Raw genomic sequence first — 16,286 nt, 5'->3', positions numbered from 1 at the left:
ACATTCCCTGAGGCTCCAGAGGGGTTAATTCAGTGGTTCTCAAACTTTTATCCTGGTGACCCCTTTCACATAGCAAACCTCTGAGTGTGACTCCCCCCCCCTTTATAAATTAAAAACACTTTTTTATATATTTAACACTATTATAAATGCTGGAGGTAGAGCAGGGTTTGAGGTGGAGGCTGACAGCTTGCAACCCCCAGCAATAACCTCATGACCCCCCCCCCGAGGGTTGCCACCCCCAGTTTGAGAACCCCTGGGTTAATTTAATTTTAGAACCCCGTGTCCATTCACATGCATGTGCTATTTTGAGCATTTCGGATTTCACAACATAGGCTCATCTCCGACTCTGGAACAAGCTCAAATGCTCAGTTCGTGGAGTATGTACATAAGCTATACTAAAGACAAACCCACAGTAACCATCTCCAGTTTGTGAGGGACCTCATGGAGCCAGTCTCTAGGAAACAGATAAATGCATGGTGGTGAAGTCCATTAATGGCTATTAGCCAGGATGGGTAAGGAATGGTGTCCCTTGCCTCTGTTTGTCCGAGGGTGGAGATGGCTGGCAGGAGAGAGATCACTTGATCATTACCTGTTAGGTTCACTCCCTCTGGGGCACTTAGCATTGGCCACTGTCGGTAGACAGGCTACTGGGCTAGATGGACCTATGGCTTGACCCAGTATGGCCATCCTTATGTTCTAACCTAAATGAACCCAAAGTTATGGAGACAGATATGAGTCAAGGAAGCCAGCAGAGTATCAGAAACCTGGAAAAATGTCTGACTGGATGGGCTCACGCGTTTGGTCACAAGCTGAGGTGGTTCAAAAGTTTTGGATTTTTTTTAAGCAGAATATTTTTATTGTTTCTTTAAACAATCAAACACAGCAAGCAGCAAATATTTGGCCACACACTTCTGAAACCCCAAACCATATTCAGGTTTTGGCAGACTAATTTCAGCTTTTCAATTAAAAAAAACTCAGCAAATTTTGAAGGAAAGCAGACATTGTCCGTGATTTTTTTTCTGCTTTTTAAAAACCCCTAGTTTTTGATCCAGAAAAAGTTTTTGTCTCACCCTTTTAATGAGCTTTAGTGCCTTTTAGCACTAGCTGATGCTGAGAACCAGTGATACTTTTTAAAGAAGTTTTCTCAAAACTGGGTTTGTGCCAAGATGCAGAAGGTTTATTTTTCCCAGGGCCGCCTGTGGGGGGGGGGGAGCAAGTGGGGCAATTTGTGCCAGGCCCCTCAGGGGGCCCACGAGAATATAGTATTGTATAGTATTGCAATTTTTTTTACGGAAGGGGCCCCCGAAATTGCTTTGCCCCAGGCCCCCTGAATCCTCTGGGTGGTACTGCATTTTTCTTCATGTGGAAATATTAGTTTTATATCTCCAACATACTTTAGCCTGAAAATTGTAATATGCAAATAAGGCTCTAGGCCATTGGGATGTTGGGGATTGCTCCATCAAGCAAATACCTGCTGAAATAACTGGCAGCTCACTTTGGGCCAAAGAATCTGTCAGACTTGGACATGCAGTACTATCTGACTGACTTTTCTTTGGATTTTTTTTCCCCATTACGTCCAACCTTTTCACAGCAGCTTTGTAACAAACTAGACTGTGGAGGAGGATTTGAAAACTGGGACTAGAAGAGAATATAGAACAAGTACAAACCAGAAAGAGAGCAAGAAAGTATATAATTAATCACTCCTATGACTACTGCCATCTCCTCCCTCTTCCTCGCTAAGCGAGATTGAGCTCTTTAATGCAGAAGGTAGCTCCTCATTAAGATGATACAATTAAGAACAAAGTAGAATGATACAGACAATTTTCAATCTGCATTTTTTTTTCATTTCTGTTTTATAATGTAGTTGAATTTATGGATGAGTACAACTGTCATTATTTTAAAGAAAACTGAGCTAAAGAAGCTTATTTAGGAAATGCAGCATTAGAGCTCAAAGCTCATCGTTAACTATGTACCTTCTGATTGTGACATGTTGTTAATATAACATGTAAAGAAATGAGACTGTTTTATGCAGCATCTTATAGTACAATCTAATGCAATACAGGAAGTTTTTAGACAGCTTCCTTTTTAAGTCCATGTATGCAGTGGGAAGCGGAAAGTGTGCAAAAGGTGTGCAATGTGTGCAAGGAGCCTTCCCTGGTTTGTGAAGCCTTCAGACTTCCCTGGGTGTGTCCCAAAGGTGGCAGAGAGATGATAGCTCCATGGCTCTTCTCTCAACAACAGATGGTAGGATCAGACTGCACCTTAAGAAGGGTCCTAATAGCTGGCCGTCTTCCTCTGCATGTCAGGGTGCACACTGGGGTATTCAGCCTCCTGGTGTTCTACCTGGGTTGTTACAGCTCCACACTACCAGGCTGTGAATAAGGGTATGTCTGCACTACAAAATTAGGTCGAATTTATAGAAGTCGATTTTTTTAGGAAGCGATTTTTTACAGTTGATTTTGTGTGTCCCCACTAAGCGCATTAAGTTGGCCAATTGCACCCACAGTACCATGGCTAGCGTTGACTTTCGAAGCATTGAACTGTGGGTAGCTATCCCACAGTTCCCGCAGTCTCGGCTGCCCATTGGAATTCTGGGTTAAGCTCCCAATGCCTGATGGGGCAAAAACATTGTCATGGGTGGTTATAGGTACATGTCATCAGTCGCCCCTCCCTCCGTGAAAGCAATTGAAGACAATCATTTTGCGTCTTTTTTCCATGCGGGCCCCATACTGCTTTCAGCAGACGGGGCAGTAATACTGCTAATCATCTTCATCGAACGACCGCTTCCGCTGCAGCTCTGCTCTCCTTCTCTCCTGGTGCCATGAATCCACCTCGCAGGTCCTCTATATGACCGTCTATAAGATGCCACAGGATTCTTTGCTGCTTTTACAGATCCAGACTAACACGGCTACCCCTCTGATATATGACCATCGTCATCCACCACTTCCACTGCAACTCTGGTCTCCTGCTCTTGTCTTGCCATACCATGGCTCAGCTAACAGATACCGCCATTGTTGTGTGCTGGTGCTGCTGGCAGCAGATGGTGCAATAGGTCTGCAAAACTGGTCATCCAACTGCTTTTTCCACTGCCACTCTGCTGTCCTGCTCTTGTCGTGATCGATAGCGAATTTCTCCATGTTGGCTGTAATGGGCTCCCACTTCTGCTGCAACTCTGCTCTCCTGCTCTCATGAATCTACCTCAGAGGTCCTCTCATTGTTCTCTATAAATATCTATTTTTGTGACATCCGTTGTCAGTCACTGCTTCCACTGCAACTCTGCTCTGCAGACGCCATACCATGGCAAGCATGGAGCCCGCTCAGATCATCGCAACAGTTATGAGAATTGTAAACACCTTGCGCATTATCCTGCAGTATGTTCAGAACCAGAACCTGTAAAAGCACGTGAGGAGGTGACGGCAGTGCGGTGACGAGAGTGATGAGGACATGGACACAGACTTCTCTCAAAGTACAGGTCTTGGCAATGTGGACACCCTGATGGCAATGGGGCAGGCTCATGCCGTGGAATGCTGATTCTGGGCCTGGGAAACAAGCACAGACTGGTGGGATCACACAGTGTTGCAGGTCTGGGATGATTCCCAGTGGCTGCAAAACTTTCGCATGCATAAAGGCACTTTCATGGAACTTTGTGACTTGCTTTCCCCTGCCTGAAGCACAAGAATACCAAGATGAGAGCAGCCCTCACAGTTGAGAAGCGAGTGGCGATAGCCCTTTGGAAGCTTGCAACACCAGATAGCTACCGGTCAATCAGAAAGCAATTTGGAGTGGGCAAATCTAATGTGGGGGCTGCTGTGATCCAAGTAGCCAATGCAATCACTGAGCTGCTGCTATCAAGGGTAGTGACTCTGGGAAATGTGCAAGTCACAGTGGATGGCTTTGCTGCAATGGGATTCCCTAACTGTGATGGGGCGATAGATAGAGCACATATCTCTATCTTGGAACAGGACCACCTTGGCAGCCAGTACGTAAACTGAAAGGGGTGCTGCAAGTACTGGTGGATCACAAGGGACGTTTCACCAGGAAAGGTACATGCCACTCTCATTTTCAGGAATTCTGGTCTGTCTGAACAGCTGCAGCAAGGGACTTACTTTCCAGATCAGAGAATAACTATTGGGGATGTTGAAATGCCTATAGTTATCCTTGGGGAACCAGCCAACCCCTTAATGCCATGGCTCACAAAGCCATATACAGGCACCCTGGACAGTAATCAGGAGCTGTTCAACTATAAGCTGAGCAACTGCAGAATGGTGGTAGAATGTGCATTTGGATGTTTAAAAGTGTGCTGGCACAGTTTACTGACTCAGTTAGACCACAGCAAAACCAATATTCCCATGGTTATTACTGCTTGCTGTGTGCTCCACCAATATCTGTGAGAGTAAGGGGGAGACATTTATGGTGGGGTGGGCGGTTGAGTAAAATTGCCTGGCCGCTGATTACAGGCAGCCAGACACCAGGGTGATAAGAAGAGCATGGCAGGGTGTGCTGTGCACCAGAGAAGCTTTGAAAACCAGTTTCATGACTGACCAGGCTACGGGGTGAAAGTTCTGTTTGTTTCTCCTTGATAAAAACCCACCCCCTTGGTTCACTCTACTTCCCTGTAACTCAACTGACCTCCCCCCTTCGATCATCACTTGCAGAGGCAATAAAGTCATTGTTGTTTCAAATTCATGCATTCTTTATTAATTTGTCACACAAATAGGGGAATAACTGCCAAAGTAGCCTGGGAGTGATAGGGGATGAGGGAAGCACCGAGTTGGGAGGGGGAGGAGGGAAGGACAAGGCCACACTGCACTTCAAAACATATTGAATGCCAGATTTCTGTTGCTTCGGCAGTCCTCTGGGATGAAGTGGTTGGGTGGTTGGTGCCCCCCCAATGCGTTCTTGAGCGTCTGGGTGAGGATGCTATGGAACTTGGGGAAGAGGATGATTGGTTACTGCAGCAGCGGTCTGTGCTCCTGCTGCCTTTCCTGCACCTCAGCAATACGCCAGAGAATATCAGTTTGATTATCCAGTAGCCTAAGCATTGCTTCCTGCCTCCTTTCGTCACACTGATGCCACCAATCATCTTGATCCTGCCATATCTCCTCTTGCTCCTGCCACCTGTCCTCATGTTCATTTTGTGCTTTCCTGGGCTCTGACAGTGTCTGCCTCCAGGCATTCTGCTGGGCTCTTTCAGTGGGGGAGGACTGCATGAGCTCAGAGAATATTTCATTGTCAGTGCGTTTTTTCACCTTCTTATCTGCACTAGCCTCTGGGACGAAGATGATAGGGGGAACATTGAAACATTCGCAGCTGTGGGAGGACAAAAAAGGGAGAGTAATAGTTAAAAAGACACACTTTAGAGAATAATGAGTAGACTCTTTCACAGTGAACCAAGCTGTTAAAATTACATAGCACATGTGCTTTCGGTACAAGGTTGCATTTTGCCTCTTATATTGAGGGCCTGCCGGTTTGGTGTGAGAAATCACACACGCAGGGCCAGGCAACAGAATTCGGCTTGGAGGCAGCCATGGTAAGCCACCGTGTTTTGGCTTCTTTAACCTTCATATGGGAATGAATGTCCCCTTAATAAAATTCCCCTATTTCAACCACGTGACCATGAATGATATCACCCTCCTGAGGATAACAGAGAGAGATAAAGAATGGATGTTGCTTGAATGCATTCCAGTAGCTGTACTGGCTGCGAATGCATCCCAAGTCTTCAGGGCAAATTAATCATTAAATAGGATTGACATAACCTTAGTCCCAGATCTGGACCTTAGCGTCCAAAATATGGGGGTTAGCATGAAAATCTCCAAGCTTAGTCACCAGCTTGGACCTGGTACCTGCTGCCACCACCCAAAAAATTAGAGTGTTTTGGGGCACTCTGGTCCCCCTGAAAAACCTTCCCTGGGGACCCCAAGACCCAAATCCCTTGAGTCTCACAACAAAGGGAAATAATCCTTTTCCCCTTCCCCCCTCCAGGTGCTCCTGGAGAGATACACAGACACAAGCTCTGTGAAACTACACAGAGACTCCCCCCTCTCTGTTCCCAATCCTGGAAACAAAAAGTACTTTCCTATTCCCCCCAGAGGGAATGCAAAATCAGGCTAGCAATCCAACACACAGATCTCCCCGATTTCTTCCTCCCACCAATTCCCTGGTGAGTATAGACTCAATTTCCCTAAAGTAAAGAAAACTTCAACAGGTCTTAAAAGAAAGCTTTATATAAAAAGAAAGAAAAATACATACAAATGTGCTCTCTGTATTAAGATGATCCAACACAGGGTCAATTGCTTAAAAGAATATTGAATAAACAGCCTTATTCAAAAAGAATACAAATCAAAGCACTCCAGCACTTATATTCATGCAAATACCAAAGAAAAGAAACCATATAACTTACTATCTGATCTCTTTGTCCTTACACTTAGAAACAGAAGACTAGAAAGTAGAACTACTTCTCCAAAGCTCAGAGAAAGCAGGCAGGCAGACAAAAGACTCAGACACACAATTCCCTCCATCCAAAGTTGAAAAAATCCGGTTTCCTGATTGGTTCTCTGGTCAGGTGTTTCAGGTGAAAGAGACATTAACCCTTAGCTATCTGTTTATGACAAGGGTGAAATCCTGGCCTTTACTGAAGTCAATGAGAGTTTTGTCATTGTGTTTAGTGAGGTCAGGGTTTCACTCCAGATAAATATCCTGAAATACAGTAGGGTATTTAATACCTGCCATCAGAGGCAGGTTTTCCAATTTTAAAGACCCTCTGGAAAACAGAAGACCCCACAAAATTCCTGCCTTTGACTCATGTACCTGGCAAGAGCAGATCATGACTAGTGGCCCAGATGCTTTCCCCTTTACACAGTACAAAGAGGAGAGGATATTACATCAGAAGTGTAAATTAAATTCTGCATTTAAAGGGGTTCACTAGCTATTTGGCATGGAGATAGCTGTTATTAAATATTAGTGCCTTTGTGTAAAGGGGGAGGGGAGGGATTTGTATATTTTATTCGTAATGACTATTAACTTTAATATCAAGGCACTGAAAGGAAAATGCCCCTGGGACCAGCCACTCCAGATTCCTGATTAGGAGTTTAGGATAACTGCCAAAGATGGTGCTGCTAAACATGCATCCAAGGTTTTGTACTGAACCCAGTGCATGTTGCAACAGGACTTTCGGAGTTTAATCTAGGCTGTATGGCTATACAGGTAAATACAATGGGTGTGGTTACATACCTCACTATTGCATTTCAATTCTTTGATGAAAGGCACCTGGGCCCAAGTTTTTGAAGGTATTTAGGTGCTTTATGGGGCATAACATCTATATGCACAAACAGTTAAATGCATAGCCAATTAATTGCTCATCTATTGCTTCATAAAGCTTTCAAGCTGTACTGGTCCAGGCAGCAGAACTGGTAAAGAATGATTACTTCCACATTTTCAATGTATTTTTGTTTTCTTCTCTGCACTCCTCTTTTTTGTCCCTTAAAAATATCTTATTTTAGTGTAATTCATAACAGCTGGATTGAAGATAATCACTTTGATAAAGTGATGATCACTGGTTCTTTATTCCACATTTAACCTTCAATTTAAAAAGAACCTTCACACTCTTCAAGAAGAATATGTGTTGACCTCCACATGATCAGCCTAAAAGAAATTGCAGGATGCTGCATTTATACACAGTACCAGAGATCAGAGAGTACTACACAATGTGTCCATTTTTATAGTCATACTCTTTGTCTATTTCTGCAGGTCAAAACCAATTATTTTGGTGCTCAATAGTCCAAACAGGATGCTTTTATGCTCAGTTGATACTGGTTCTGAATAACCTGGTATTCTGCTTGTCTATGTCGTTATTGCTTTTAAAAAGAATAATAAACTATTCATATGTTTAAATTCTAGGAAATAAATGGAAAAGATGTTAGTGCAGTGCTAGGGTTGTCACATCAAGTACTCAAAATTTAAAAAAATCCAAAAAAAATTGTTTTCTCCAAGAATATTAACTCCTCCACATTGCACAGAGGCAGTATATTCTCTTCTTTCCCTTTTGTCAGATATTAAACCTCTATCTTTGTTATTAATGGATAGCATAAAATATACACAATTTACAAGGGGTACTTGTTAACCATATCAGAACAACCTTAACTCTGACCATAGGGAGCTGTACCTGTGTAAGTAACAGGACAATTTGTCCTCAAGAGAAGGATTTAGAACATTAGAAATGCTAGTGCACAACCAGTCTTAGCTAAATCCCAGGATTTTGGGGGGGAAAGGAAGGGTTAATTTTAAATAAATTCACCTTTGGACAAAGACCAAATATTTCAGCCCAAAAGGTAAACTCTCCTGAGAGTTTGCTTATTAGAGAGTTAAAATTCTTTTGAAACCTTAAGTATCACAGGTGCTATCAGTGACTACAATAGTATATAAAGCAAAAAACCTCATGGACTGAATTCTTCTACACAAAATTTGAGGACAAAGAAGGGAGCCTCAAATTACAGACTTCTTCAAAAAAGGGTTATTTTAACAAGAGTCATTTCAGAGAAGCACAATTAATTTAAATGCTATGTAGCTATTCATAGCATATTCAATTAGCTCATTACTGCTGCTGCATGTTTACTAATACCACATCATTAACTTTCTCCTTCTAGTTGATAGCCTGCTTCTGTTTAATGAGTCTTAGGCAACACTCCACATCAGTTGAACTGAAGGAGTCTAAATCATGCTGCTTTTTAAAAAAAATATTTGCTTCAGAGTAATTATAAATAGAATTGATGAAAAATTATACAAAGCTATACATTTTTCCTTCATTTAACTGAATGGGAAGGATGAGCAGCAGCATGCCCCTCCAGGCACTGTGATCACTCAGCACAACCACATGTAGAGCCCCACACCCAGCTGGATTGTGCGAATGCTCCCAGAGCCACCCATGAATCAGCCAGAGAAAGGCACCAGCCGAATCCTCTCAGTTCCCAACACTGTATCCCAGGAATATACTATCTAGCATTGCTCAAGATGGGCAGTGCAAATTTATTAATTGGTTCACTACTTCAGCAATGGAAAGTGGACATACACCAATTTTTGTCAAACCTGAGCAGTTTGCCCCACACTTCATACAAACTCACTGGTAAAGATAAACAATTAAACAAATGTATTGACTATAAAAGATAGATTTTAAGTGATATTAAGTGATAGGCAAAAAGTCAGAGTCAGTTACCAAAAGAAATACAATATAAGCATGCAATCTAAACTCTCAACCCTATTAGACTGGGCAGCAACTAGATTAGACAGTTTTTCTCACCCCAGTGGATAGTGCACTCTTTAATATACAGGTTTGTTCCTTAAACCTGGGCCAATCTCCTGTTCTGGAGTCTTGTCTTCTTCTCAGTGTCTTGGTTGCATGCAGAATAGGTGGGGGCAGGAGAAGGGCCAAGTATGTGTCCACTCGGTCTGTTTTATATTTTCAGTCCATGTGCTTGTAGAACACAAGTCCAGGCATGTCTGGGGGGCACTGCTGAGTCACTCAGCAAGATTGAGCAAGTCCCCTGGCCTAATGCAAGTGAGTCGTTGCATTGTAGCTTCCTTGCTGGACAATGGCTGTTGATGAGTTGTTTCACACTCTGCCTGGGCGTTAGTTACTTCCCTTGCTGTTGCCTTTGGGGAGCTAATATCTGTTTGATTCCCCAAATTTACAGTATGTTTTAATGAAAACCATACTACACAATTCTCATAACTTCATATGCATTAATAATAGACATATATGGATCGAGAAATGACTTTCAGAAGATCATAACCCTTCCCCTGATACCTTACAGGGCATGCTTTATATGTATTCATGATTATATGAAAATGAGGACTATGGAGGTTACAGTATGCTCCCCCAAGGTATAAAATGTCACAGAGTAGGGATGGAGTGAACAGAAGGTGAGGCTTCCAGGAAGTAGCAGGACAGAGGTGGAGTCTCAGGAAGGGGCAGGGCAAGGGAGTTTGGTTTCGTGTGATTACAAAATTGGCAACCCTGGCAGGTAGCCAGTCCCAGTCCCATGGGATAGGAGCGGACTGTATGACTGAGAGTGGGGCAGTGTTACTCTGCAACCTCCCACCATGGGTCCCACCCCCTGGGGGCAGGTCCCACCCCACCCCACCATCACACTCTCTGGGGGCAGGACCTGACTCATCTCAGGACCTCCCACATCCCAGGGGCAGGATATTCCCCCCCCCATCACACCCTGTGGGGCAGCATCCAACCTCCCCCCCACCTCTGTGTCAGAGCTCCCAGCCCATCAAAATGTTCCAGTGGATTTTGTGGCCCTCTAATAGGGTTGCCTCTAAAGTTGCCCAGCCCTGGTCTTGTAAATAGGACAAGGGACTGGAACTCTTTTCTGGAAATTATGACAATATTGTTGAGGAAAAAATCTGTGGGGTAACCAATACATTATGAAAATTACCTCCTTATTTAATATCACCCTAAACCATAAACTATAAGATAGAATGTTTTCTCTGAATGTTAAATGAGTAGTTCAGAAAATAATTTACAAAGTGCCAGGCATGATTTCCCAAGCACAAATTAGTTGGCTGAAAATATCAGCAAACTTTTCAGTGTAATTCAGTACACCTAACATTTGTAGATACGTGCAATGTCTTGTAGATAATGAAAAGTCCTTTGACAGAATCAAATAGAATTCCACGTTTTTTGAGAGGATTTTTTTTTTAGTTTAACTTATTTTTTCATCTTTAATCCTCTCTTTAGAATCTGTAAAAGTGATTTGTTTTTCTCAGGCCCCCAACACAGGTGTACTAGACAAAGGTATCTTATTTCCATCTTTTTTTTCTTCTTATAAAGGGAAACGATTAATGTTAATGCAGGGGGTGCCATTAAAATCTCACTATTTGCCACTCGGCATTATACCATTGTCTTTTACTGTAAGTACAGGAAGATACCAGGGTCTAGGCCACAATTCTGCAAGACACTGAGTATTGAAAGATTGGACCCAATCCTGAGGGGTGCCAAGAAGCCTCAACAACTGAATTATCAGCCTCTTATTCTAGGTTCCTGGCTGAGCAAGTGCTGAGCTTTTATTGACACCCACTGTAATTAGGGTATAATCTGAGAGACTGATCCTGCACAAACTTATACACGTGCTTAACTTTACTGCCATGAGCAGTCTCAGAGAAATCAATTCGACTCCACATAGTAGTAAATTTAAGCATGTGTATAAGTGTTCGCAGGATCAGGACATAAATTGTAGAGGCTAAAATTCCCCTTCGTGTTGAAAATTTAATGTTTTAATTCATTATCTTCCTTCTGCATTTTCTGAGCTTTCAAGGGATAAAAACAAGGAAAAAACTGAAATCTTGCACCTCAACCAATATTGTATGGATTGATATTATCAAGACACTGTACAAAACCTTCCTGAACCATCTTACTGAATGTCTCAAATAGACAAATATCAGTAGCTGTCAGCACATAAATGATTGTAAACTTACTTGTCCAAAATACTGAGATCCTCAAAGTCATACATTGACTAGATGCCCCTCTACACGCCCCACCATCCACTATATTGGTAGTAATAATGTAGACACTCTGGCTTAAACTTTCAGAAGTAGCTCGTGATTTTGGTGCCTCCTTTTTTGGATGCCCATCTTGACAAATCTTAAAGAGGCTTGATCTTCAGAGAGTGCTGAGTAGAGCTCGTTGAAAAATATTCATCTAAACAGTTTTCCTTCAGAAAAGCACTGCTTCAACTAAATTGACGTATTTCATGAAGTTGTATTGATTTTAACAAAAATTTTAGGGAAAACAGGTTGAAAATGTAAAAACATCCTATTCAACATTTTCAGAACAGAAAGTTTTGATTTTTCTTCTAGAAACAACTTTTCATTTTGAAATGTGTGTGTGTGTGTGTGTGTGCGTGTGTGTGCGCGCGCGTGTGTGTGTACACACACGCACACACACACAGGTCAAAATTAAACCAAAAATTTTTTTGATTAATCTGAAAAGATTTTTTTAGATTTAATTTAATGAAAAAAATTAAATTGTGTCTGTTCATCCTTGATCAATACTAAAAAAACCTGAAATCTCATTTTTTTTTCCGTGAGATGGAAAATCCATTTCTGACCATTTCTAGAGTTGAGCACCCACTCTCTGAAATTTAACCCCTTTTAAAACATCTAAAGTCAGGCATCCAAAAAGTGAGTCATTTTTAAATATTTAGGCCCGTGAAACTCACCTTGAACTTTGAGCTAATCTGCAGAGAGAGAGGAAGCGGGATTTTTAGGTACCTTTAAAAAAATTCTTTGTTATGGTTTTGCAGAGTTTTATAACCTTTGCAAAATAAAATAACTTGGAAAAATTGCACATAAAAATCACTATACCTCTATAAACTAATTTCACTCTAATTACAAAATCTGTGTTTAAATATTAATTGCTTTAATCCAGAGTGAAATAATATTGTGAAAAAGCACTTTGGGGGCAAATATTCATGGAGCTTTGACATTTTTGTTGTGAAAATAGAATTTTCTTGATGAAATAATTGCTTTCCCCTTATGGAATCTGCATCTTTTTCATGGAGAGGTTAAGATAAGAAAATGCTTTTCACATGGCTCCACAGCATGAAATAAATTTTTAAAAAAATGTAATGTGTCTTTAAACATCAATTTAAGTACAAAAATATTAACAAGCTTTAATCACAAACATATATTTATTGCCTGGTGTCATTGCAGGGAAGAGTTAAGGTTGCTTGGGTGTACTAATTGTACATTTTCATACTTGAACATGTTTGTATTTATTTTAAGGTTTCCTTTAACTTTGAATTCACTGTGGTTATAGTGTTTTGATTTGGAACAGAGAGACAAAATGATTAGACACAGGTCACTGGCCGCACAACCAGGGTTTCCAGACTCACAAGCCATTGTCACTTCCATTTTACTACACAGTCTCCCCAAGCAATGTCCAAAGGACAATCTAGTCTTGCTCAGTGGCATACGAGGAATGAATTAATCATCTCAGTGCATGTCCTAGCTGACAGGTGATTTTATTAACAAGAAAATACTATAAACAATATTCTACAATAATGATGTGAACCCACAACATCTTGCATAGCAGTACTGCAGAATTTGGTGCAATTACTATTGAATGCTGTGGTATTATTTGTATATTAAAAGGTGCCTGCATCCAGCTTACACCACAAGTGACACCCATATTGGTAGTCTTGTTAGAGAGGGGAAGGACAGAAAATATTCAGAGACTGAAGTTGCCTTTTAACCCTCGAGACAGATCCCCCGGTACCAAGGTAAGTCTATGTATAGAAGCTTGTGCTGTCAATGCCCATATTTAGGCTTTCAAGGATTAGACTTTTATTGGTAAATGTCAATAAATGTTGATTTTACCATAAACATGCAAACCAATGAAAAAATATCTCCAATAATAATCAAACTTTACAGAGAGGCAAAGAAAGAAAAATGCTGCTTGAGAACTTAAGAGTTTGATTTCAGGCTTTTTATTGGATATTATTTTGACATGTGATATTGACAATTTGTGTTTTAGTGATTATAAAATTTTAGCTTTTTGAATCTCAACATGTATTGTTATGAAATTATTATCTGACTGCCATAATTTCCCACAACTGTGAAATTTTAAATTGATAAAAATAGGAAACAATGCTTAAAAACAAACATTGATATTATCCATCAAAACGATAAAAAAAAAAATCAAAAATTCTGTCAACCCTACCCATATTACATCTGTTCTGCAGATAAACAAGTGGCTTAAGTCTGGCAACTTTATCCAGCACTAAATGTCACTCTAGGAAAGTATTTCCACTTGCTGAGCTGAACCTCAGTCATACAGCAATCACTATCTTGTAAAACATTATCTATCTAGAAATCACCTTGTGTGGCCAGGTTGTAAAAATCTTATTAATTTTTGACAGTACATGCATCAGTGGAAAGGAACTTTATTCAATTATTTTGAATCCTTATGATGAAGGTAATTATTGAACTGAGTTAACTCAATGAAACATGTCAATTTAAAATATATAATTCAATACACAAATAATATATAGAAGCACTCATCATTAACCTAACTACATTTTAAATTTTCATGTGTGTATAATTGAAGACATGGATGAAAGTAACTAACTGCCTTTGGTTTTTGGTTAACAGAATTAGGATAAGTTTGGAGAGTAATATATGTGTATTTTAAGCAAGGCAATTAACTTATTTCCCAACATCTAGGACCTACAGATGATCATGTTTATTAGTATTATTAGATTACATTTTTCTTTTACTTACAGACTGGTGAGGTTTTTTCCCCACAAAGTTAAATAATCACAGCTGTAGCTTGCACAGGCACTACACAGAGATATAAATTGTACATGAATGAGACTTATAACTGCAGGAGAGAGAGATTCATTATTAAAGACGTAGCTCAGGTTCTGTTGAGAAAAGTACTAGAAGGTTTAGAGGTCTGTGGGCACAGTAGTTTCTCTGTTTCCATTTAATATTTGTTAGACAAGTCACAAAGCCCTCGAAGGCAACAGCAGCAAATTATCTCCTTGAAGGTTTTCCTGAGCTCTTGACTCCGGAATGCATAGATAAGGGGATCAATGATGGAATTGCACATGATGAGAATGAGGTACAAGTTAAAGTGGGACATGAAACATACACAATATGGGTTGTGGGGGCAGGAGATGTAGAAAATCAAGTGGAGGAAAAATGGGGCCCAGCACACAACAAAAACCCCTATCAAGATGGTCAGAGTGATGGCTCCCTTCATGTTGGCACCTTGACGAATGGTGCCCGTCCCTGGAAGAACTGCAATCTTTTTGATATGCAGTCGGGCCAGCATGAACATGTGGACATAGAGGGAGGCCATGAGAACTAGCATGGTGAAGAACATGCTGATAAGACAGATGATGACAACGCTGCTGTCTGAGTAAATGATGAACAAAATGCCTGAAACCGTGCAAGCAGCCCAGATGCATGTTATGATGATCCCTACACGCTTCACTGTCATAATGTTATGGTACTGGAGAGCATAAAAGATCGTAAAATACCTGTCCACAGCTATTGAAAGCAGGCTGCAAATGGATGCAAGTAAGGAACTGCAAATCACCGAGTCAATGACATTGTCAATGTTTACGGTGAAACTTTGTGCACCAGTGTCTGTATTGTTTAACAGAGTGATTACAATGGTTTCTGATCCATTTGACAGACTCACTAGCATATCAGCCACTGCCAGACTACAGATGAAAAAGTACATTGGTGAATGCAGATTCTTGTTCTTGGCTATTGCCACAATGACCAAAATGTTCTCCAATAAACTTATGAAGCCCAGAGTCACAAACACTTCCGGGGCCACAAAAAGTTGCTCATAGCACCCCCCAGAGGAGTAACCTTTTCCACTTGACTCATTGGCACCACCACGCAATCCATAGCTGTGGTTCCAGAAGCGCAGAGGCTGGTGCATGCCAAGGTGATGTGTGATGTTCATCTTATGAAGCGCCGATCCAATGCCAAGTGGTATTTTTCCAGCCTTCTGCCTTTTAAATATCAAGTTTCTTTTTCGTTTCCTTGTAGTCTTCCTGAGACTTTTCACTTGCAAAGTTAGCACAAAAGCCTCCAAGGGAGAAAGCAGTTAAAACTCTAGCATAATATCAAATAGCAGGATTTCAGACTCTGAAATGCTGGTTTTGTCTCTTACAGATGCAGTTTCTAATAACCACCACCTTTAGCATGGTTATCAAGTTCCATAATATTCAATCTACAGCTGTTTTGGTTTTCCCCCCCACATAGCTTATATATACTGATGCATTCACGTATTTTCTGGTCTTCCATTAGGAGAGGTAAATGTAAAATACTCAAGTGACTGCTGCTGAGTGGAAACCAATTTAAAACCGCAAGCACCACTCTGCCAGGCAGTGTACGCTTGCTGCCTGTTTTATGGTGTGTAGAGGGTGAAAAAGTATTCAGAGGCATGCTCCTCCTCTGATTTGCCTTCAGCCAATAAGGCTAAGGAACAGTGAAAGTCTAGGAGATGCTGATTACATTTCAGAACTGCACATCACATAGCAAAACAGTTTCAGTTGCAGCACAGCTCCTTGCAGTTACAGGAAATTAGATTTTGTTTTGCTTCCTTATCTTTTCAGAATAGTTTTATTCCCCTCACACCCCTCCACAATGGATTTTCTGTATCATCACCACCACCACCACCACTTCTTACAACTGCAGCTGCTTTAAGAGTCTTAAACAAATCCTTAAATCACTCAGATGCCTCGGCTTATATTCTTTTATTG

The 16,286-nt window shown here is 41.0% G+C and overlaps 1 protein-coding gene across 1 annotated transcript; it reads right to left on the bottom strand.

The window, feature by feature from the left end:
• Window positions 1–13,718: 13,718 nt before the first annotated feature.
• On the bottom strand, window positions 13,719–15,886 carry MC4R (melanocortin 4 receptor). Its single transcript, XM_030549529.1, has one exon. It carries the CDS (start codon window positions 15,482–15,484, stop codon window positions 14,489–14,491), a length of 996 nt encoding a protein of 331 aa, XP_030405389.1. The 5' UTR covers window positions 15,485–15,886; the 3' UTR covers window positions 13,719–14,488.
• Between the last annotated feature and the right edge of the window lie 400 nt (window positions 15,887–16,286).

Source organism: Gopherus evgoodei, chromosome 2 (assembly GCF_007399415.2).
Source record: "Gopherus evgoodei ecotype Sinaloan lineage chromosome 2, rGopEvg1_v1.p, whole genome shotgun sequence".
NCBI lineage: Eukaryota > Metazoa > Chordata > Testudines > Testudinidae > Gopherus > Gopherus evgoodei.
The sequence above is the reverse complement of the archived record's forward strand: the minus strand, read 5'-3'. Positions and strand labels throughout refer to the sequence as shown.

What these genes read in the sequence shown, in the direction of transcription:
- MC4R (XM_030549529.1), bottom strand. Translation starts at nt 15,484, where the DNA reads ATGAACATCACACATCACCTTGGCATGCACCAGCCTCTGCGCTTCTGG.